The following is a 23530-nucleotide window of genomic DNA, read 5'->3' as shown; positions in this document are numbered from 1 at the left end:
TTGTTCTTCTCACTGATTTCCTGCCCCAACCCAGCTGTGGATGGAACAGAGCTCCATTAGATCTGTAAGTGCCTCGCTTGGTGTCTAAAGCCCTTTGCAACATGGCCCCAGCCTCCCTTTCTTGTCTTCTTATTTCCCTCCTCATGTGTGTGCCACAGTTGTGGGGGCCTGGCATCCCTGCCATTCCTCACATAGGGCAGCCCGTCTGCCTGTCTCTCTGCCTTTGCTCTGGCAAAGCCCAATGCTCTGCTTCTTCATCCTTCTTCTTTATGTTTCCCTCACTTCCTTCCAAACTCAGCTCAAAGCCACCTTCTGCAGGGGCCCTTTTGTGGTCCCCCAAAGGCTCCTCCTCACCCCTCATCCTCAGCCATCTTCCATCTACTCTGCATGTATCCTGTGGACTTCCTTCCTTTCTTCCTTCCTTCCTCCCTCCTCCTTCCTCTCCCTTCCTTCCTTCCTTCCTTCCCTCCTTCCTCTCCCTCAGTCCACATAGGGAATCATATCCTTGCCTGACAGTGCTCTACCCAAAGGAACCTAAATTTTGATCATGGAAAACTTGCAAGATATCTTGGGGTTTATGGGCTAGATGTCTTTTTTAAGGACCATGCCTTAAACCCAAATCACTCTGGCTCTCAATGATAGAGATGACCAAGCCTCACTTGGTCATTGTTTGGGCTCTGATAGCTCAAAGTGAGTGCAAATAGCAATTGTTTCTGTTTTTGGCCAGAAACCCTGAAGGTTGTCCCATCCCAGATTGATCTTTTCTTTTTTGGATTAGGTAAAGGAGGCCATTCTTTGCCTCATTTTTACCTAGCCTTAGTCACTGCCTGGGCATTGCCTCAGAGTTGGGAAAGACCTCGGCTTAAAAAGGCCAGTGTCCCCCACTGCATCCAGGGCCATCTCCAGTCGTCCTGATCTATATCTTTTCACTGGAGCTGGATGGCTCTGGAGGATAAAGTGAGGTTGGTGACTTTGCACAGCCGTCCTCACTTAAATCCAATTCACTTGTAAGTCGTGGCCCTTTTTGAGAAGGACAAACAGCATCTTGTGGGTATCTATTTGTGTACACGTCAGCTGGCCCAGTGGAATGTAAGTCCCTTGAGGGCAGAGACTACTTTTATTCTTTTTATCTTTAAGACTTAGTACAATTCCTGGCTCAAGTAGACATCTAATAAATTCTGGTTGAGCGTGACAGATAGGAAGAAAGCAAATCCCGTTCAGGTGTTTTCTGACAGTTGTGGTAACCATGTCAGCCTTGAATGCAAACCCCAACTGATAAGAAAACAAATACTGGATTTTGGCTGGGGAAGTGGAATGATATTTGAATCAACACCAGTGGATAAAAGTCTTAACCAGAAATGAGGAGTCTAAAGGAAAAAGGGTGTGGGGCTCCCAGCCCTGGTGGGGGGAAGCTGACTAACATGGCTGGGGCCAACATCTTGGGAAGCCAAAGGCTTTAGCCAGCTCAAGGCTACTGAGCATTGTGACCAGGCGTTAGGGGACTAGAAGGGGTATCTGTTACCATGTTGGTTGGTTCTGGAGTCATTTCTTTGCTTTCCCAGTCATGGGCCAAGCCAGAGGGATATTTAAGGAAGGTAGGTATATTGTTCATTTGTTGCTATTCACTCAACAAACATTTATTTGATTAATTATCTGTTGTGTGCCAGGCTTGCTTCTAGGTGCTCAAAGTTGGCTCATGCTCAACCAGCAGGAGTTTCTTGAAAGGTCAGGAACATGCAACATTCCTATGTCACTCCCCTACTCAATAAACTCCAGTGGCTCCCTATTGCCCACGGGACAAAATAAAAACTCAGTTTGACCTCTAAAGCCCTTCCATGGTCTGACTCCAATTTACCTTTCAAGCCTTGTTAATCATTATTCCCCTTCACACACTCTCTGGGTCTAGTCAAACTGGTCTTCTCACTATTCCTCATACCTGACATTCCATCACCCCTCTCCATTCCTTTGTACGTGGCTGTTTGCTTCCTATGCCTAGAAGGCCCTCCCTCCTCACCTCGGCCTCTTAGAACTCCAGCTTTACATTAAAAGTCAGGTCAAACATAACCTCTTACAGGGAAGGCCCCCGCCACCCCACTGATCCAATCTCCTAGTGATTACTTTGTAGATACTATGCAGGGTGCCCAAAAGTTTCTGGACAGTTTTAATCTCCTGAAGACTTTTGCTGCAGATGTACATGTTGGCACCCCCTCCCCCCACCCCATGTCACTCTCCCTTTTGTCACCCCTGAGGGCAAGGATGATTTCATTTTCGTCTATTTATCGCTAGCACCTACACAGTAGGTGCTTATTAAAGCTTGTTCATAGGATCAAAGATCTAAGGACAGGAGGGGCCATTTAGGTCAACATCCTCCCTTTAGAGATGAAGAAACTGTGGCCCATGGAGGTGAAATGACTTGGCCAAGGTCACACAGCTAAGTGTTTGAACCCAGGTCCTTTGACTCCAGACCCAGTGATCCTCCTGCCTGTCCAGGACTAGTCTGCCAACATCATCCGTCCACTTCCTTCCTTCAGGGAAGCTGCATCTCCCTAGCTCATTTTTACTTGCTCATGAAGGGCACCAAATCATCAACGCTTGGATAGACAACAGACCAATTACTGATAAAGGAACAGAACTCAAATATTCCCACCAGGCCTCCCCAGCGGCTGTCCGCAATGACCTTGCTCCTGCTGACCAGAGAGCCCGCCCTGTCCCCTACCTCAGGTACCAGCTACCCCATCAGCTGAAGGCAGACCCAGCCAAGAGCCCGCTCCTCCAAGAACAGAGCAAAGGGAGGCTGTCCAACTGCTCAGCAGCCTGGACAGTCAGTTACTGAGCATCAGAGGGCCCCAGAGAGGGCGACCCCACCGTGGCCTCCTACTTACTTTGGGAGGTTTTTCAATCTAAGGAGCCTGACTCTGCCTCTCCAATTTCCACTACCTTCCTCCTGGTTCTGCCCTCTGGGGCTAAGCAGAAAACGGAAAGCCCTTTTCAAGGGGAGGAATTTGGCTGTGAACATAAACTCTGGAATATTTTAGGTCTCTTAAAAACATAAGAAGCACAGCTCAGTGACTATAATCCAGTTACATTCAGGTCAGTGTCTGAGGACATCATCAGAAATAACACCGCCACTGACCCAGAGAGCACTGAGCATTCATTCCCAGGACTGTATTTCACCTCCAGCTGCAGGGGGCGGTAGCAGAATCCTGGCCCCGGAGTCAGAACACTGGCCCCAAACTTTATCTTTAGGCAACTCAGAGCCTCAGCATGGGACAATGGTTTGGCTCTGGAGTCAGAGGGTCTGGGTTCAAATCCCACCCATGATGCTTACTGTGAGACCTTGGGCAGTGTCACTTAAATTCCCTGGGCCTCAGTTTTGTTGACTGTAAAATGGGTGGTGGTGAACTGAATGGCCTCCAAGGTGCCTCCAAGTTCTAGATCTGGAATCTTCAGACATGCCTCATGGGGTTGTCTTAAGGATGAAACAAAAACATAAAGCCTCATGTAAGCCATAAACATATAGACATGAAACACGGCATTACAGCAGAAGGAGGGGGTGAGGCATTTTTTAAAAACCACTTTACCAAGAAACTGCATCCCAGAGATGTTAAGCAGTTTGCCATGGGCGCCATTCAGTCAAAGGCAAAACCGAAACTGGTTCTTCTCAGTTTTAGAGGCAGGGATATAAAAGAAAGGGCATGAACTAGGGAACTGGGAATCCAACTCCTGACCACTCCTTACTAAGGAGCTGAATGCACTTGAGTAAGCCAGCTCATCTTCCCTTTCTGTAAAAACGAGGGGCTTAGAGAGCATGGCTCTAGAAACTGAGGCTCACGGTGGGTGGGTGACCTCAGGTCAAGGTCACAAGTACAGTAAGTGCTGAGGGGAAGGGAGATTTAGAGGTTTTTTCTACTATGTCTCCATGAGCCTCTGATAGCCTGAGACTGGAGGGTACCAAATATGCATCCCTAGGAAGCCCAGTTTGGCTATCTAGAATAGGGCTTCTTAACCCAGGGTCCGTGAACTTGGTTTTCAAAAAAATATTTTGATAACTGTATATTAAGACAATCGGCTGCCTCTATCATTCTGTTATTTTATCTGCTTAACAATATGGTTCTGAGAAGGGTTTCATGCTTCCCCAGAATGACTGCCAAAGGGGGCCAGGACACAAAAACACTTAATTCTTAATTCCCGGGCTCTGGGAGAATTCAATACAGTTTCATACAGAAGCAAAGAAAGAAGTTAGTTATGTTTATCCTTCAGCATCACAGAGATAAGTTTCTACAATTCTTAATTCTGTAAATAAGTACAAGATGGAATCACAAAAACCACATTCATAAAATATCACAGAAGGCAATTTTCTTTTCAAACTCAATAACCCCCAGATGAAAAATGCGATCACAACCATGAACATCTGCAGGAATTTGACCACTTAACTCTTTAGAGGCGCCTTCATCCTACACTACCTCCCACAAGCACTCAAATGTCATCGTTCCCAGGACGCTGCTCATTTCAGAAGCCTGGCCTTTCCCCTACTCACTTAACAAATCTACAAGTTTAACTTGGTCTTAAGTATCTCCAAGCCCTCGAGCTCGGGCTCTGGACCACCTCTACAAAGCAGACATCGGGCCATCCCGGCTACGTTGGGGAGGGTTTGCTCCTGGGAAAAAGCAAGAAGCCCACCTGTCTGGTTGACAATCCACACAGGGACCCTCTAGTGATATCTAACTGGAACCCCCTTCCCGTTGCCAAGTGTGTGCATCATCACAGGAAGCCCCAGAACAGAGATCCTCATGGGAGTCAAAACCAAGTTCAAGCTTAATTAAGCACGCCTCCACTGGCACTGGGTGACACCATAAATGTGAGTGTTTGCTGCTTAAAACTAGGCTCCAGTCCACTTTAATAAAGACAGCCCACACGTTCTTGTGTTTGTATAAAAGATATTTACTTCAATTATCACACCTAGGGTGCTAGTGAATAATAATAATACATCGTGTGAGTTTCATACAGTGATATTGCTTCTCCATATCATATAGGGACCGTTGTACAGTGCTGAGAACAAACATTATATGGCTAACCAAACGAGGACAGAAGAAACAATGCCATCGGGCTGGCCCAGAGGGACTTTTGCCCACCGATGCCGGCCATATAAACTTTTACTTTTTATGTTTAAACAAATAGCAAGAAATAAAATGTTACAAAAGATGAGTCACAGCGACACAACAAAGGTTTCTCAAAGCTATTTGTACAAAAAAATGACACTTTTTTTTGGTCAATTGGGTCTTTGTGAGGATTTTTTTTTTTAAATCTGTGATTGTGAATTTAACAAACAAGCTCTAAAAACATCTAAGACTTAGTGCGTTACAGAGAAAAAAAATATAAAATACTGCTAAAAATGTAAGACACCACAGTACACTGGGGTAAAACTGAGCTTATTTAAAAAAAAATGAAATTGACAAAAAAATCGTTCTCAGGAAAAAGTACACCACTTTCTGTTTGAGTTCATTTTGTGCTGTATTAGTAGTCAGGGCATGAAAAAAATTCTGCCCATTATCATGGCAAGTAGTTATTGCACAAATGCAAAGAGTTAAATTTCTTACTAAACAAAAAGGGATGTGAAGAAAACCACTTAAAAAATAAATGAGAAAAAAAACCCAACCCTTTTCTGTTATAACAAGTTACTCTCAAATGCCTTGGGAATTTTGTCCAAACTCTCGAGTCGCTTAAATAGACGGCATTTTTCTGAGGGGTTTGTCGAGGATGGGACAAGTCCTCCCAGCGTTCTCGAGAAAAGAGGTGGAAACCAGTTCAATCTATAGAAATGCATAGACTATTTGGGTAAAAATGAAAACCCTCTTCAGAGGGGGACGATGATTTTTTTTTTAAATCAGAGGACTTTACTCAAAACAAAAACATCATCTAGTTCCCCCCCACCCCCCCAAAAAAACCAAAAAAACAAAAAAGAGGAACAGAATGGGGGGAAAAGCCACGGCACACACACAAATATATATATTCAGAAAAAAAGATCTGTTGTTTAGTGGGACCATCCATCCTTCGAAGGCAAAGTGGGAGTTTGCTTCTGATCCATAGGAGCAGTGATGTGCTCGATTCCTTAGACCTGTGCCTACTGGAAGGAAGCAAGCTTCTTTCTCTTGGGACCCATGCTGGTTTAGATCTGACTGAAGCCCTGGCAGTTAGATGTGTTGGGAAGCAGACCCCTTCTTGCTCTTTACCTCCCTTCCCTTGGAAAGTGGGTGAGATCTGGAGCATGGCATTCATTTTGTCAAAGTTGCTGCCTCTCTCTGTGGCTGAGGTTAAGCCCCTTCCCAACTCAGTCCTAGTTCTGAGGGGCCCTTCAATGGCGGACGCTAGGGAACAGTGTGGCTTCACCAGACAGTTTTGGCTGACTTGGTAGCAAAAACAACAAAAAACAGCAATGACTCTGAATCTGTCAACTGAAACATGTTAACCAAGATGAACATTGCAGGAAACCAGTCTCTCATCTGACAGTGATATCCTTAGATAGACTGCAATGCACTTTCTGAAAAAGAATGACTATCTTCATGAATTCCAAAGTATTGAGAGAGGCTCTAGGAGGCTTTGGGTGTCTGACCTTGGCTTTTTTTTTCCCTAAGTTTCACTTGCAGTCCCTCACACCAAGTCTCTGTGATCTCAGCACTTTCATTAACGGGTGGGTTTTTGTTCATGAACTCTTTAGGTTAAATGGTGAGAAATATAAGGAAATCTTTTAAAGGGGTTACTGCAAAAAATGGGTGGCTTGATTGTGCTAAGCAGACTTTGAACCCATCAATCCACTAGAAATGGTTCTACTCTGTCCTGGCCCTAGCTGGCCAGGATTCATTCATCTCAGGAATTTGGGAAAAGTGTGAGTTGTGTTCACATGGGAAAAAGCACGCACACAAAGACACACACACACACACACACACAAATAACCAAACTACTCTGAAAAAGATTTAAAAATAATGACCCTAATAATAAATAGAAGAGGATAGAAATAACCTTTAAAACAAGACATCCTTTTATAATTATTCTTATGTTGACAGGTCAGTGCCTGGCCAATTTCAGCAAGAAAGACAAAACAAAACAAAACAAACCAGGGCTTGGAAGTGCTGACCAGGTGGGAGCCCAAAGGGAACAGAATGGAAAAGCCTCCTGACTTCCCAAGGTCCAGGCTGGTGTCAAGACATTCCTTCTACAGAAATATTTCAAGGCATCCAAGAAAAGAGGTGCTATTCTTCAGTTCCAGATCATATGGGTGCTTGATGAATCAAGGTCTTGAATGAGCGCGCATGGACAAGCTGCTCACTCTTTAGGATGTGAGTGTCCCTCCATGGTCTCCGTGCAGTGGCTATGAGGGCTGGGGTAGGCCACTATGGCAGACTGAGGCCTGCTTCATCTTAAAACTCGCAAGGCAAAAGGAACCCCAGTGAATCTAGTTAGATGAGGATATGACCTGAACCACCTCAATCGAAAGCTTCTTTATCTACATTCGGTGTGCAATACAGTTTTAAGCTTTTAAAACCAAAAGAAGAAATAGAAATGTTTATTGCACCAAGCTTTTCACATGCTAATCTATTTAAGTGCTTTCTAGTTTTCTTTCTAATTAGCAATCCGGGGCTACTCAAATGCAGTGATGTTAAGATTTATTTTTCATTTTTACTTTTAATTAAATCTGTCCTGTCTGCTCATGTGTACACTGTGCTTTAGGTCCTTTTCAATGGGGACATGGTAATGACATTAGGATATAAGGCACCTTTCCTTTCTGATTACAGAAAGTTTGATAAATAACATTTTATGGTAGAAACATTAAAATCTAAACATTACTAGAGAATGTTGCAAGAGAAGACCTTAATTGGACTTTGGGACGTTCTGGAATAAACAAAAGTAACCCACAAGAAGTGATTCAGAGGAGGTAAAAAAAGATGACCTCTCTAGAAAGAGAAAACAAGAAGAGGTGCTGAGAAAACCACTTTTGACAAAACAGAGTATCAAAGCTTAATTCTGTCCTCTCCCTGGCCTTAAGCGGGGCTTCTCTGGCCACCATGCAGAACTCTAAAACTGAGCATTTGGGGGGTGAGTGGGAGCTTTGGAAGTTTTTTGTTAAAGCTAAATGTCACTTTACACACAAAAACAAAGACTGTCATGGAAACGACAACTCCTTTCGAGGTGGAAATAGGTGGGAGAGGCAACAGCTGGCTTATGAGCAGAATAAAAGGGTTCTTCTCTTTGTTTTCCTAGCAGGAAGTCAGGGGCAAGGGTTAGTCTGTTAAGACTTGGTGTGGGCTGGCAATCCTTGTAAGGGCATAGTGGGGTATGGGCCAGTTGCCCCTCCTCCACTCTTCCTCAACCCCTGCCTCAAAGCAATCGTTTCAGACTGGAGATGATCTCCTTCTTCAGCAGGCTTGCTTAGAAAGTACCAGCAAATCTATTCTTTACTTAGTCTGTGGCTTAAGCTTGTTTTGGGGAGGGCACCTTGAAAAGTTACCTTTTTAGTAGCTAAATGACATTCTTCTCTCCCTGGTAGTTTTCAGCTAAAAAAGGGCAGAAACCATCGGCAGTCGGGATAATTTCCATCCTCAGACAGTTCTTAGCATGCACACATGGCTTCCAGTCTGCTAAATGGAGGTAGCCTTGGTATTAGAACGTATATTACCTGAAATTACATGGTTGGAACCTTGCCAGTTTCCTTTCTCCTCTTCCCTACCCCCCTCCGGCAGAATCATTTTACCTTGGAGACTCTAATGACTGATTTCAAGTCATTAAGGCACAAAATAGAAACTGCTGTGCCTCTTTGGGGGCCTCTAAATATAGGATTTTTCTGTGAATGCATATTATTTACCTGCCCAGGTATAAGGAGATTATACAAATTGCCTAGCATTTATCATTGCTTTCCAAAGAGTCATTCCATTCTCACACACGCGATCACCAACAAACCAGTCACACCATCTGACGAGCTGTGTCTAGCCTAGCGCTCTCCCCTCAGAGCCCAGGCAGAGGGGGCACCGAGGGGCCAGTCCCTCGTCTGGGATTGCACTGCTCCTCCGAGGCTCTCTCAAATTCTAGTTCTGTGCAGTTTTCAACAGTATATTATACTGATGCTACCAAGGAAGCCCACAGATAATGGACAGCAGTGAGAGTTTATGAATTTGTGGAGAATTTAGGATTTCATTTCTTGAGCAGCCAAGACAGTTATGTTCTCTAAAAGGCCATTTGATTGACTGGGGTGGGGGTGGGTTGGCTAGATTTGAGGAAAACTGGTCCTCCCTACCTCAAGATGAGTCTTTATGAATCTTTTAGGCAGTCTGTACTCAGAGATACAAATGCGGGGTTGGGTTTGCTGATTCTAACTAGTTAACTGAACAGAGACTGACATGGGATGCTGAATACTTCCGCCATTTTGCAAACAGTCCTACATTGGGGATGGGAGTGGTGTCAACAGGAATGGCTGGCCCCCAAAGGGTGGAGCAGAACTGACCAAAAAGAATTAAAGGAAGGCAGAGAGAGGAGAGACAAAGAAAAAGGAGAGAGGAAGAGAAAAAAAGGAAGAGAGAAAAAAGAGAAAGGATAGAAAGGAAGAAAATACAGAAAATTAAAGAGATAGGGGAAAGAAAAAAGAAGAATGGAAGAAAGAAGGTAAAGGAAAAAAGACAAGGAGATGGAAGAAAGCAGAGCTCTATTCAATACCAGGATGCAAGGGAAGATGAAAAATGACCAGCTCATCATTCTACAGCCCCCAAACGGTGTCTCAGTGACCTGCGAAGGTAGGAGAGCAGCAGCAGCTTGCTCACTTGCTCACCCACTGAGAGGCCTGCTTACACCTCTCCTCCCGAGGTACTGAGAGTGCCAGTGGACAGCAAGGTGTAGAGAGACAGGAAGTGGCAGACGAGGGGTTAAACAAGGAGGTGGGACAGAGGGGAGTCTGTTTTCAAGGAAAGGCAAGAGCAGGAGGGATAACTTGAAGTTTGGGCTTCAGTAGTGACTCCACCAAGTTGGGTGTCACTAAATCCAAACCCTATCAGGTTATGGCCTGTCTAGGAGATGTTTCATCTTTTAGTGGTCATGTCCCCAATTAACCCCCATCCCCCAAGCTGGATGACAAAATCTAGAAATCTGGGACCTTCAATAAGCCCACACAGCACAGCTACCAGGCATTTCTTACTGCATCTTTTAAGAGCGACATATCTCTTGGCTAAGCTGTATATATACATATATATATATATGTGTGTGTGTGTGTATATACACACACACACACACACATTTTAAAAGGTCACAATCATCATTTTTACTTTGTATTCAATAAGTGTTTGCTGAATTAAATGTGACTTTATACAAGCGATATTCCTATTGCCTCTCCCCGCCCCCTTCAGCTTATTTTAAAGAGAGATTTTTTCCCCCCACTGGAAACCAGAAAAATGACAATGATTACATAGGATGCTGAACAGTTTCCTGCCTATCCCCTTTCGGGTGTTCCCATTTTCAAGCTGACCCACCATCCTGGGGCTTGTCTGGCTATTAAGTCTTGAGTCACTGGCTGGTTTCTGAGTTTGCTAATAAGGGATGTGTGATGGGTGGTCTTGGGTGGAATCAGCCTAGTTCCCGATTTGTCCATTTCATAGCAATAAACAAGAATCTCCATTCTAGAGCTTTCTCTATTGAGTCTAAGAAAACATTTTCTTCCTTATCTTGCTATGGAATCTCAGTACTGACTGAGACAAAGGGTGCCAAACTCCCATCTCTTCTTTCTGTAAGGGCCATGGGATGGCCACTTAGCCTAGACACTAATGGCAATTTCTCCCTTCCTGCCCTGTTCACTCCTAAAGAGGGTGTTTCCCCAAAGCCAGGCCAACTTGGGGGCCTATTCCACAATCTCTTAGAGTTCTAACTATGTGGTGCTGGGGGTGGGTCGATCATTGTTCCTTTAAATGGGAGAGAAAACAAGAGACTATTAAAAGAAAACTGGTCAGGGACCTATCAGTGCTTTGGATGAGCAAGCAAATACTGCCTCCTCCCCTCCACCCTTCCCCTATTATTAACTTGATAGAAATGACCATGTTTGAAAAACAACCTTAGGTGTAGGGAAGCTGTCTTCCCTCCCTCCCTCCCTTCTTCCCTCCCTCTCTCCCTCCCTCCCTTTCCCTTTCTGTTACAGCCCTTTATATTTGTCACTCTCCTTAATGGCAGTGATGTAAACAAGCGTCCTGAGGTGTCCCACCACCTCCCAGGTCCCAGCCTCCCTCCCCAGAATGGCTACACCTTGTACTGTCTGAGCTTACTAACTTAGAACCGAGGTCTTCCCAAGACAGCCACGTTGCGTGTCTATTATGGAGAAGCTGAGCTCAAAGGCCATACACAAGTACAGGTTAACCCTTTCCAGATGTGTGGCTCCCATCAGACCTGGATCTGTATGTGGACAAACACACCTTTCATCATGAGTCACAGATAAACCTAGAAGCTGATGCTAGAGGCTAAGGTAACAAGTCACAACAGCAACCTGGACTCTGAATTATGAATACTGCCTCCAATTAGCACAAAGAAACCGTTTTAAATGGGATAATGGAGCTTGTAATTAAATGTTAGTGTTTTAAATGGAAACATTTCCCCTGGGGGAGAGGTACAAATCGGCTCTCCAAAGTGACAGAGGATAAGGAAGCGGGCAATCTGCTTGTGCGTGTGATGGATAGCGAGAGAGGAACCAAAGGGAAGCGGGAAGAAAGCAAACCTGAACTAAGGGGACGCTTTTCAAGGCACTTGAATATTGCTTATCAAGATGAAAGACTGATTTATGTTCCACTGGAAGGGGAGGGCAAATTACCCACATTAGTTTACACGTCCTACAGTGGGAGCGCTTGGGAAGCAGGAAGGACTGAGATGCCAACTTGACATCAACAAATAAATAATATGGGAGGGGGGAAAACCTGCCACACTGAGCGGCAAACAAACTTCAGCCAACTGATTGTATCAAGCACCCAGATGTTAATCTGGCCAAAAAAAAAAAAAGTCGGATTAAGAAGACGGTCTGACAGTTGAGTCAGAAAAAAGAAGACGCCCCGAATCATGATTTACTTGGAAGAAGCAGAAAGAACTGTGGCTGCACAGCATGTTTGCACATTGAAATTCCCAGGACTTGATGGCTTTGCCACCTAGACATCCATCTCCCACTCTGTATTTTCTGTCCTCAGACCTGCCTTCTCACCTGTTAGATTCTCCTAGGGGTCTCTCCCCAAAGCCCTCCTGGTACTCTCCATGGTCCTGATGAGGCTTTTTTTAAGGGTTGGCCATCCCCCCAAAATCTGCCTCCCTAATGCACTAGGGCTCAGTGAGAGGGGCACCTGCTTTCTCTTTAAGGGTCTCAATTTTCATCTCTACTTCCGACAGGAATCTCGGTCACTGAACCAGACATTGAGCTCAGAGCTGATGTGACTAAAAGGAGATAAACTACTGTCTCCCAGCCTCCTAGAGCCTTCTGCATACTTCTTGTTCATGAAAAGGCATTTTTAAAAAAGTGTAGTGACTCTGAATTTGTGAACACTCAAACTAAGTGCTGCAGGTTAAGAGACTGTAAATGAAATACATAATTTCTAAAACATCATGCAAGAAATATGGTTTCACATCTTACAGTCCAAGTCCTACTAGTTAATTAATACAAGCACGCTGAGGCGTGATAGTGGGGGAATACCTTCCAAACTGTAACTCCCCCTCTCCGCAATAAAAAAAAAAAAAGAAATATTAATTAAACTTAAGAAATAATGAATGCACCATGAAAATGTCATCCAAAGATGCTGACCTAAGACAAAAGTTTCAATGATACACAATACGGTCAAAAATTTTCAATCAATAATATACAGTATGACAACAACATCTTGTAAAGTATACCCAATACTGCCGGCAGTCTATCCCACTAAAGAATATTTGCCCCCTTTCATCCCTTCCTAACAATCAGATAATAAAATACAGCACCTATAAATAAGCAAAAAAAAATAATATATATTTATATATATACCGAAATCATCTATTGTTAGTTTTAAAGATATGGCAATAAAGAAGTCTAAATGAGCAAATTTGTTGAAGCCGAAATGATAAGAGTGTATTGAAAAAAGGTGGCAGTAATGCACTCTCATGTGTGCACAGGTACGTAAGAAAAGACAAGACGTAGAAAACGCTTTCACGCGCACACACACACTCGCGCACATTCACGCACCTCTATTCTCACGCATATACACATAGACAACAGGAGGATTTAGAGACAAGTTAGACTTCTGATCTGTACTCAGTCTGTCCTAAACTGTGCATAAAGGAGTCTTTTTTTCAAGAGGCAAACTTGATAAAGGGCAGAACCATCTGAACCGGAATTCAAGAGCATGAACATTTTGGTTTAAGAGTTTGGGCCATTTCTATTTGGGGGATGAGGAGGGGCCGGATGGTTGCTGCCATGCGCTCTCTTTTTCTATAGGAAAAAAAAAATCAACAGCCTTCCCACAACTTCAACATAGTGATCAGTGCTTGTAGTGGGAAGAGGGAGAGATAGCAATAGTGGGTGTGATAGTAAGAGATAGCTTGTGGGGAGTGGGAAGAGACAGAGACAACAGAGACAGGAGAGGGAGAAAGAGAGGAGAGAGAGGGGGGGAGAGGGAGAGAGAGAGAGAGAGAGAGAGAGAGAGAGAGAATACATCAAGGGAGCTATCTTCATCTGAGGCAGGCTTCAGCTCAGTGAGAGTGGTATGTGACACCATCTCCAACAAGGAATGACCTCCATCCACAAGGAACAGAACCCTTTCCAGGTTCCCCATGGCACCTCAAATTGTAACCAAGGGCCCCTGAGCTGCATGCTGAAATGTTACTGGCCAACTCTTTTCCCTCTTTCTTTTCCAAAGCGCGCACCCACACCCACATACACACATGCACACACATCCACACCCCCACACACACACGCAGGCAAACAAAACACAAAGACGCTATAAATTAAGCAAAACCAACAAGTACATACTATGGTTCTAACTTGTCTCCGAAACCTCCCAGATATGAGGTCTGTTCAGCGTGCTCTGCGGTTAGAGGTTAAAAAGCAGATTATAAAATACCTAGATTCCGATTTTTTTTTGTCCTGATTTGGCCTAAAATGGAGTGTATTAAACAAACCCTGGTCTGCAAAAGCCCAGAATTGGTTAAAGCTATGGAGTCATGTGCACTACGTGTCAAGGTTCTATCGTCACTCACAGAAAACACGACGCCCGCCCGGCCCGTCAGCTACCACAAACCAACAGATTTTCCTGATGTGACTTTTTTTTCTTTTGTTAAAAAATATGTGGAGTAAATGTGTTTTTTTTTTTAAATTCAAAGTTTCAAACAAGAAGATTCTTTTCTTGAAAATATTTAGGAATCCAAACTAGTGTGTTTAGAGTCGGCTTGACTGTGCAATCTCTTAGTGGCAACTGGACAGCTACAAAAACTTTCTTTTTTTTTAAACTTTTCTGAAAAATTTCCCCCCCCCCCCCCCCCATTTTTCCTGGTTTAAGAAGATAATAGTGTATTATCGCTCTGAAGCCATTAGATGGCAGATAAAAAGCCCCCTTTTAATATGTGGGTTTGATTTTTTTTTTTAAAAGCCCACACGAAAGACGAGGGCGCAAGGCAAAGGCTGTAAGAGTTATTCCAGAAACTGTGGAAATCACTTAGGGCAATAAAAAAAACACTTGAGGGTACAAAAAGGCTTGACTACACATCTGTTTTCTTCCTCGAAAACGCAACGTCAGTGGGCTCCACGCCCCTTCTGTTTTCTATATGCACCTTGGCCTATGGCGATTTTGCCCTGTGGCCTGCAGGGCGGTAAGTGCGTCCGTCCGGTCCGGCCTCTCAGAACTCCCACTCCACGGGCTCTTCCCGACTGGCGGCCTTCTCCAAGCGGTGGATGATGCTGTTCAAGTTGGCGGCTTTCTTTTTCCTCAGCGTGTTGTCGCGCGTGTTTTTGGCGCCAGCCGCCTCGGGAAAGCTGAAGAGGCTCTGCAGGGAGTTGGCTTTGTGCGCGCCCGGGCAGGCCGCCGTGGAGCTGGTACTGGGCAGGCTGGGGCTTGGCTCCGCGCTCTCCTTCGCCTTGTAGGGGCTCTCCCCGGCAGGGGCCGCGGCGGAGGCAGCTGAGGTAGAGGCGTCCTCTTCTGGGGCAGAGTTCGGCGGGGCCTCCGGAGGCTCTCCTGAACTGTGAGACCCTGGCGGAGAGCTCCGACGCGGCCCTCGGGGCCGGCCCTCGTCGTCGGTCTCGGCCAGGGTCTCCATTCCCAAATGGAATGACTCGGCTTTCTCTGAAGACTTGGCGAGCTGCTGCTGGGCCTCCCCCGCTGCTTCCCCCGCCGCCTCCACCTGCCCTCCCTGAGACTTTGTGGCTGCATTGCTGGCTTCCTCGGACGCTTCTGGGGCACCGGCATTCGGCTTCCCCTCGGGCGGGCCCTCGGTGTCCACGCCGTCACAGCTGTCGCCCTCCGAGCTGTGCGCTGCCCGGCTGCTCCTGGCCGACGGTGAGTCGCTGGCCCCGGCCTGGCTCTGGCTTCCTGCCTGGATTTCTTCAATGAAGAGTTCTCTGCGGATGCGAGACCTAGGAGAGAGAAGACAAGCGGGTCAGCTGGGTGGACGAGGCTCTGCCCTTGGCCCATGGGTGGGGGAATGAATCTGGCCTCTTAACCAGGGGTCATCAGCGGCAAAGGACACTAGAGTCAGAGCTGGAAGGGGCCTCCCGCCCCAGCCCCTCATTTACAGCCGGGAAACTGAGGCCCGAAGAGGGGGAATGAGCCAGGATCCTAGAGCCAGGACATGGGCCCCTGCAGCCATGTCCCCCGAGTCCCTGAGGCCCAGAATAGTGACCTGTCCAGGGCCATTGGGACTGAAATGTGACCCCATTCCTCACCTCTTTAGGTCCACACTGACCCTTCCCTCTGGCCTCAGGCCTCCTGTCACTACATAGTATATAAAATTACTAAATAGTAACTCCTCACACGGTACAAGGTTTGTAAAGTATTTCCCTTACAAAAATGCTCAGAGGTTGGAATGACCTTCGTTTTACAGACGAGGAGACTGAGTCTTAGAGAAGCGTTGGTCCTTTCCAAGTCACACTCTTACTGAGTAACAGGAAAAAACCAAGCCTGGCTCTTCCTAAGCCAGGGCGGCTGCACAGAGCCCGGAGTCAGGAAGTGCCGATTTCGGGGCCAGAGCCGTGGTCTGCCTCAGCTTCCTCCGAGGGCGTCTGCCTCTCAGGGCTTCAGCAGATCCTGCGGGAGGATACTGGCAGAGTGCTTCGTAGCCCGCGGCTCACACTAGGTACGAGCTGTCATCACCCCTTCTTCCCGACCCCCCATGCTCCCTGTGCGGACCAGGATTTGGTCTTGGCAGTGGGAGCAGCAGGGGGCCCTGGGCAAGTCTGGGAGCCTGGATGAGCATCAGTTTCCTTGTCAGTAAGATGGAGGAACAGACCCATGCATCACCCCCTCCCAGGGCGGGAGTGAGGGAAGGTCCTTTAGAAAGGCGCCACAATGACCAGAAGCATGGGAGTCCTCGTGCCTGGCCCGGGCCAGGTGCCGGGCACGAGGCCTGTTCTCATAAATGCACCCGGAATGCAAGAGCTGAAGGACCACGAAGCAGACAGGGTGGATGCTGGGTGAGCAGGACAGAGATGGCCATGGGGTCGAGACCCTCCTGACTGTGTGACCCTGGGCCAGTCCCTTCTCCTCTCTAAGGCCTCCAGTCACAGGGCCGAGAGGACCACGGGCCAGCCCCTGGTGCCACTGACATCCTGGGTGGGGCCTGGAAGAGGCACCTCACTGGCGGTTGGCAGCGACAACCATGCCATTCCACCCCCCAGTGAGAAGCTCAGTGCCTCTGGAAGGCTCCCTTTAATAATGACCATGCCTTTTTATCCTCCCCCCAAGTAAAGGGGAAAGAAGGATGAACTGAGAGTCAGAGGATGCGGGTTCAAATCCTACCTCTGAGGCTTACTCCCCATGCCTCGGTTTCCCCAGCTCTAAAGCGAGGAGGTTGACCCGGATGGTGTCCAGGCCCCTTTCAGCCCTAGGTCTGATCCCTGTTTGAATCACTGACGCACTGTGTGTGCCCACACAGAAGCTTAACTGGCATGTTAACCCAGGTGCAATGGCTGCTCAGCAGCCTCCCGGGGAGAGGTGTGGCAGGGACAGCCGTGGGCTGTGGGTGCGCCTGTGTGTGTAGGAGCATGTCTGTGCACAAGTGCGTGTGCATGTGCTCTCTCGCTCAGTCTCATCCGTGTCTGTATGCTCGCCTCCATGGCTGGGGGACTCTTCCCTGCGGGGCTCCCCGGAAAGGGCGGCCAGGGAGGGGCCCTACATGGGACCCCCCTTCTCCTGGGAACACAGGTAGCCTCAGAGCAGGTGGCTCGAGAACCCGTCGGGTACGGTGCCCAAATCCTGGCTGCAGCACCTTGGGGAAGGCCCTCCATCTCATCTGTAAGATGGGCTGACCTCCAGGCTGTCCACGGTCCCTTCGGGCTTTCACTTTGGGTTCTGATATTGAGGAAGGCCGGAAATTCCAGAATTTTGGAATGGGAGGTCCCTCAGGATGGTGCTCTGAATTCCTCCATGGGCAGGGAGCCTGCTCCCTTCCAAGGCAGGCCATCCTGCTTCTGGAGAGACTTAACTGTCAGGAAGTTTTTCCTCTTTATATACAACCTCCTTTTGCTTCCTGGCTCACAGCTCTGCCCTCGGGGGTCGGTTCTCAGGGCCCTCCTTCCTGCCCACTCCAGGATCTGGCTGCTTTGGCTCGCCTTGTGGGGCACAAGCCTGAGGCCTTTCACCCTCCTGGACACAGCCTCCCTTCTAAAACATGGAGCTTGATTCTTCTGCTGCGGCCTGACTGGGGCCGAGCGTGGTGGGCCTTCCCACATTCTTCTGGGCTGGGGCAGCCTCTGCTGCCATGCCCCAGCTGATACTGCCACCCCCAGGAGAGACAAGCCCTGGGCTCTGGCTACGTGTCTGAGCCTCCGTCAGTCCAGTCCACAGTAGACCCCAGGACTGTGACTCTGGTGGCTCCCATGGCCTGTGCTTGGCACATGGCCTGCTCCTCCTTGGCTGTGGTCGAGCCTTCTGGAGGCAGGAGAGGAAGAGTGATGCCCACAAGAAACCTGGATCTGGACTCGCAGGAGGCAGCTGGCACCTGCCACTTGCTGGCTGTGTGGTCTGATGCAAGCCACCTGATTTCTCTGGGCCTCAGTTTCCCCATCTGTAAAATGTGGGGGTTGGAGCCAACAGCCCCTGAGGCCCCTCCCATCTCTAGAAATATGAGTCCTATGCATTCAGGTCAATTTGTCCATTTAAAAACCATCTCTTAGTGTTCAGCTCTGGCTAGAACATCACGCTAGGATATGTACTGGAAGGACCCTCAGGTCTGCAGTCAGATGACACGGGTTCGAATCTCAGTTCTGTCACATACAGGGATGTGACTGGAGTCAAGTCACAACCCTGGGGAGCTCATGTTTCCTCATCTGTAAGCCAGGAGGTGTGGGAGCTGTATGGCCTTCCTCACAGGCCTCACCAGGAACCCCAAGTGTGGTCCTGCTCCTTTTGCTATGTTTCTCAGAGCTGCCCATCAGGACCCCTCCTTCTGCCAAGGCAGAGCCCCATCTTTTGGCAACTTACAATCTTGGAGACTGGGGCACTATCAGGGGAAGTGACTTGCTCGGGGTCATGCAGCCTGCATATGTCAGAAGGATTCGAACCCAGGTCTGCCTGCTGCCAAAGACCGCTCTCTACTTGCTCTGGCCCGGTGCCTCTCTGTCCACCACTGTCCTTCCCTAGGTTAATGAGCCCCAAAAGCTTGTAGCAAACATAGGGAGGCTTATAGGCATGATGCTGTGTCAATGAGAAGGAAAGGGACAGCTGGCCCTGCTCTGACATGGGAAGACTGTCTGAATGCCTGACGAGAGGCCGCAGAAGGGCTGGGTCTGGGGAGTTCCCTTTGCTGCTTCCCCCTCTCTGTTTGAGCCTGGCCCATATTCTGGCCTCGCTGAAGGCCCCATCCCGGACACTCTGGCCTGTCTCCGGCTGTGAGGGGCAAGGCCTGACGGGAGCTCAGGGTAAACATTAACGCTGGGAGTGGCTTTCTAATGGGGAGGATCAGGAAAGTTATTGGCTAGACTAAACTTCACTTACCTCTAACTAAATAGAATTCCCTTGAATTATTTAAAAACCTGATTCTGAGAAGGGGGCCAGAGGCTTCACCAGACACTGCCCCCGGGATCCATGACACAAAAGGCTATCATCCTCAATCCCAAGTCCCTTCACTTCTTCATCTGGCAAATGAGGGGGGTGGACCCCATGGCCCCTGAGACCCTTCCAGCTCTCAGGGTGTACGGTCTACACTCCCTCCTACCCACCTTGGCAATGGCTGCCCTTCCATGATGCTGATAGCCCCTCAAAAGCTCCCATCTCCTGCCTTCATGGGGTGTCATTTTTTGTCCTGACAAAAATGATCCAAGGCATGATTTCCTGTGAATTCACTCAGGCAGAAGAGAACACCACTGAGACCCCGCTGGAGACTCACAGCAGGAGAGTGATGGTTTCTGTGCTTGGGGACATCCCGGAGGAGCAGCCCTGAACTGCGCGGCCTCTGTCTCTGGGGATTGGGTGGCAGGTGGGACGAGGGACAGTGACACTGGGGAGGTGGTGGCGGCGGCCTGAGAGTCTGCAGAAGAAAGTCTGTCTACTGGGGAAATGCCCAGGGACGGAGACTGGGTGTGCGTGTGTGCATGCGTGTGTGTGTGTTACGCACGACTGTTAGCACCTCCTCCAAAAAAGCTCATTAACACAGCTGAACATGCTATTCTTTAATTGCCCGGCTCTGCAGAGATGGAGGCGAATTCTGGGAGAGTGGGGTCTGAGGGCCTGGACGGACACTGAATTCTCGGTAGTGTGGGGAGATGAGACGCAGAGTGGGCTGGCTGCTGTGGTCCCTGGGGCCACACGCACACACAAGCCCGTGCTCTCTCTCTCCAATGCCCTGCTTAAAAGTGGCCTTTCGAGTGGAAAACTTCAAGGGGAGTATTATAAATGATTCCATGGTCAGAGAAGGCAGCCTGAACCGTGTGGGCTGCCTCCTCCCAGCTGGCCACACAATACTTCTCCAGGGGCACATCAGAGTAGCCCAGCTGTCTGGGGGAACAGGGTGAAAACAACTGTCTCTTGCCTTGAAGTGGGGGGACAAAGATCTGAGAACGCTGATGGAAGGAAAGCAGGCTGAGGGCAGGATAAAGAGCCAGGTAACTAGTGGAGGAGAGGAATCTGAAATCCTGAGGAAGGAGACTGGAAAATGATGTGAGGTGAGCTGCCCTATGAGGCCGAGGCCCCCAGGCCACACAGCCGCCAGCTCACTGTGGATACCAGTACCTCTGGTCCAGCAGACATCGCCAGCCGCACATCTGCTTTTCTGCCATTTTCAACTCACAGTGTCCCAAACGGACTTGTCTTTCCCTGTCAATCTTCCCCTCTTCCTCACTCCCCTATTACTGTTGAAAGCACCATCACCTTCCCAGGCCCCCAACCTTGCAACCTGGGCTTCTTCTAAGCCCCAACGAAAATCTAGCTGCTCAGGAGGTGGCTGGTGGCTCATTGCATGCAGCACTGGACCTAGAGTCAGGAAGACCTGAGTTCAAATCTGGCCTTAGAGACTCCCTAGCTGTGTGACCCTGGACAAGTCACTTAACTCTGCCTTAATCTACTGGAGGAAATGGCCAACCATCGCAGTGTCTTTGCCAAGAAAACCTCATGGACAGCACTGGTGGGTTGTACTCCATGGGCTCATCACTGGATGGCTGATCAACAATAAAATTCCCACCTTCTGCAGGAAGCCTAATTCCCAGGCCTTCCCTCTGCTGCTTGTCTCCCGTCTGTCCTGTGTGTGGCTAGCCTGTCCATGGTCGCTGGCACGAAGTCTTCCCTGTCAGACTGCGGGCTCCTTGAGAACAGGGCTCCCCATCCCCAGGTGGTGCCTAATAAATGCTTATGGGTCGAATGGCTGCCAGGCACTGTGTGCACATCCTAACCTAGCAGGAACATGGTGATGAGTGGGTCCTGAAGGAAGGGCTTCTTTTTGGTCTTGGGGGAAGGGAGGACATCTTTAAGGTGGAAGGGGTGCATTCCATGCACAGAGGTCACTTGGAGCAACAGGTCAGCAATGGGGGCTGGGCGGCTTTTGGGGGAGCAGCAGAGAGGAAGTCATTTGGCAGGACTCTGGGGATTGAGAGGCGTGGTCACCTCCATGGAGGCGGGAAAGGTGGGCTGGGGCCATGGAGGGGCAATACAGAGCCACAGCGGGTTATGGAGGAATGGAGTGACATGGGTTACTTTGGCAGGAGACATAAAGCTCTTCACTAGCTGGCCTTTACTGACTGCTCTACCCCCACTCCACTCAGTGAGTCTACCTGTGGTATCGTGTCCTCTTCATGACTCTTGTGAACATAGCCTGTGATTGCCAAGTGTGGGCTTGCCCGTCCCCTTGTCGTGCCCCCCCGCCCCCCGGGCCTGGGCCGGCCCTAGGGCCCGAGGCTCTGCCCCCCACCCCTCAGCGGCTAGCAGGCTCTCACCTGTAGTTATGGAACCAGTTGATGACGGTGCTGGTTTTCAGGTTGAGCTGGGTGGCGAGCTCTTCGATGGTTTTGGGCGATGGGTATGGCTTTTGCTGATAGGCGCGTTTGAGAGCTTCCTTCTCCTCTGGTGCCAACACTACGCGGGGTTTCTTTAGCTGATGCTGGGGCTGGGGGCTGGCGCCCTGGTTGTAGTCGATGCCCACTGAGGAGGGCTCACAGGGCTGGCTGTCGCTCACCGAGCTGTGCCTTCGCTTCATGTAGGCTGAAGGAGAAAGAAACCACTTTATTGCCCAAGGGCTCCTGAGGGCACCCTACTGATCAGACAGTGTCAAATGAAGGGGGAAGTGTTTGCCAGGGGCCTAGCTTCTTTATACCTGACTTCCTGTCTTAGAGAGCTGCCTCTAAGGGGCCCCAAGAAGGCTGAGACCTCTGCCTGGAGTCCCACAGCTAAGTGTCTGAGGCTTGGCCTCCTGACTACGAGTGTGAGGCTCCTCCTTCTACACGGCCTGCATCTATGGGATCCAACCCTATTCCTCTCCCTATCACAAACACTGCACCATAAACTTGCAATGAATCCAAAATCCACATGGATTTTGCAGCCCATGGTGACCTGGGTCCTTGTTGAGGAATGTCCCTGAGTGGGCAAATAGCCATGGCCCAGCATGCAGCAGGGAGTGGACAGGCAGTGACCACAGACATTTATCCAGAGATGGAGCCGGTACCACGTCAGATGATCCTCATGTCCCAGGGGCATTGGGGACCACGGATTTAGACTTGGAATGGGTCTGGAGCTGGACACCAGGAGGAGAGAGAGAGGTGCCTTGCTCAAAGTCACACAGCTTAAGAAGTAGAACCAGGATTCGAACTCAGGTCTGCTGACTCCAGATCCAGGGCTCTTTGCACTGAACCAGTACTTCCCCCACTTGACAAATGAAGAAACTATGGCTTGGAGTGCCTAAGTAAGTCACTTCTGGCTTTCTGAGGCCATGAGGCCAGGAGTGAGAGTCCAAAGCAAGATTCCAGTGGGAACTAACAAACAGCACTACATAAGAATATATTAACATTTTAATTCATATACTGTAAAAGGTATGTTATTATTACTAACAACGATATATTCTAAAATAAAATAAAAAATGAATTTTAGGTCATCATTACAGACGGAGACTATTACCCACTCAGTAGTTAATAGGCTTGGAGAGCAGCCCAGAGTTCTTTTAAGGGTCACCCAGCCAGTAAGTGTCTGAGGCAGGATCTGAACCCTGATCTTCCCTACTATGAGGCTGGACAAAAAGTGGATCTCACTATGTTAGCAAATGAATGCTCTGTGATCATTCTTCCTGCTGAAAAGCTTGGAACACAGCTTCTGAGAGGTGCTTTGGAGTGACAGAGCAGGAGAGCAGCCCCTTTGGCTGAGCCTGAATCCTGTCTAACCTATCTTCTATACACTGTGCTCAAAATCTCCAGTGCCTATCAGGGGCTCCCTCATGATCACTGTTTTAGGAGAAAACATGGAGGCTGGAGAATGAAAGTGGCATGGGGTGGCTATCATCAACACCAAAGGTGACTGTGGGGTTTAACCCCTGGGAGAGACAAAGTGGGCGGAGAGCTGGCCTCAGGGTCAGGGAGACCCGGGTCACTTCTCCCTTCTGGGTATCAGTGTCTCACCTGTCAAACAAGGGATCAGACTTAATGGTTTCTAAAGGTCCTTCCAGCTCTAAACTTAGGACCATATTAGGATACCAGGTGCACAAGGCTGGTAAGAGAAACCTTAGGAAGGACTGGAGATTGAGCACATTGGGGAGCAAACAGAGGGTTCAGGGAGTAGCCTGGGGATAAAGGAAGAAGGAAAATCTGCCCCAAGGAATGTAGGCAGCTCTCAACTCTGGGTCTGTTGCCCACTTTCTTGGTGAGTTTTTATCTTTG

The 23530-nt window shown here is 48.5% G+C and overlaps 1 protein-coding gene across 1 annotated transcript in view; it reads right to left on the bottom strand.

Annotated features, from left to right (window-relative positions):
* Nucleotides 1–4917: 4917 nt before the first annotated feature.
* CUX1 (cut like homeobox 1) overlaps nt 4918–23530 on the bottom strand; it is a 301593-nt gene continuing 282980 nt past the window's right edge. The window contains exons 24-25 of the mRNA XM_069089141.1: nt 21605–21869; nt 4918–15598 (exon numbers count right to left, since the gene is read on the bottom strand). Coding sequence (XP_068945242.1) covers nt 14866–15598; nt 21605–21869 — 998 coding nt within the window. The 3' untranslated portion in view covers nt 4918–14865. The remainder of the gene's footprint in view (nt 15599–21604; nt 21870–23530) is intronic.

The sequence above is a fragment of the Petaurus breviceps genome, unplaced genomic scaffold (assembly GCF_028583685.1).
Source record: "Petaurus breviceps papuanus isolate PSGF00001 unplaced genomic scaffold, PetGlider_PUasm1.0 186, whole genome shotgun sequence".
In the NCBI taxonomy this organism is placed as follows: Eukaryota; Metazoa; Chordata; class Mammalia; order Diprotodontia; family Petauridae; genus Petaurus; species Petaurus breviceps.
This window is presented reverse-complemented; position numbering and strand designations above follow the sequence as displayed.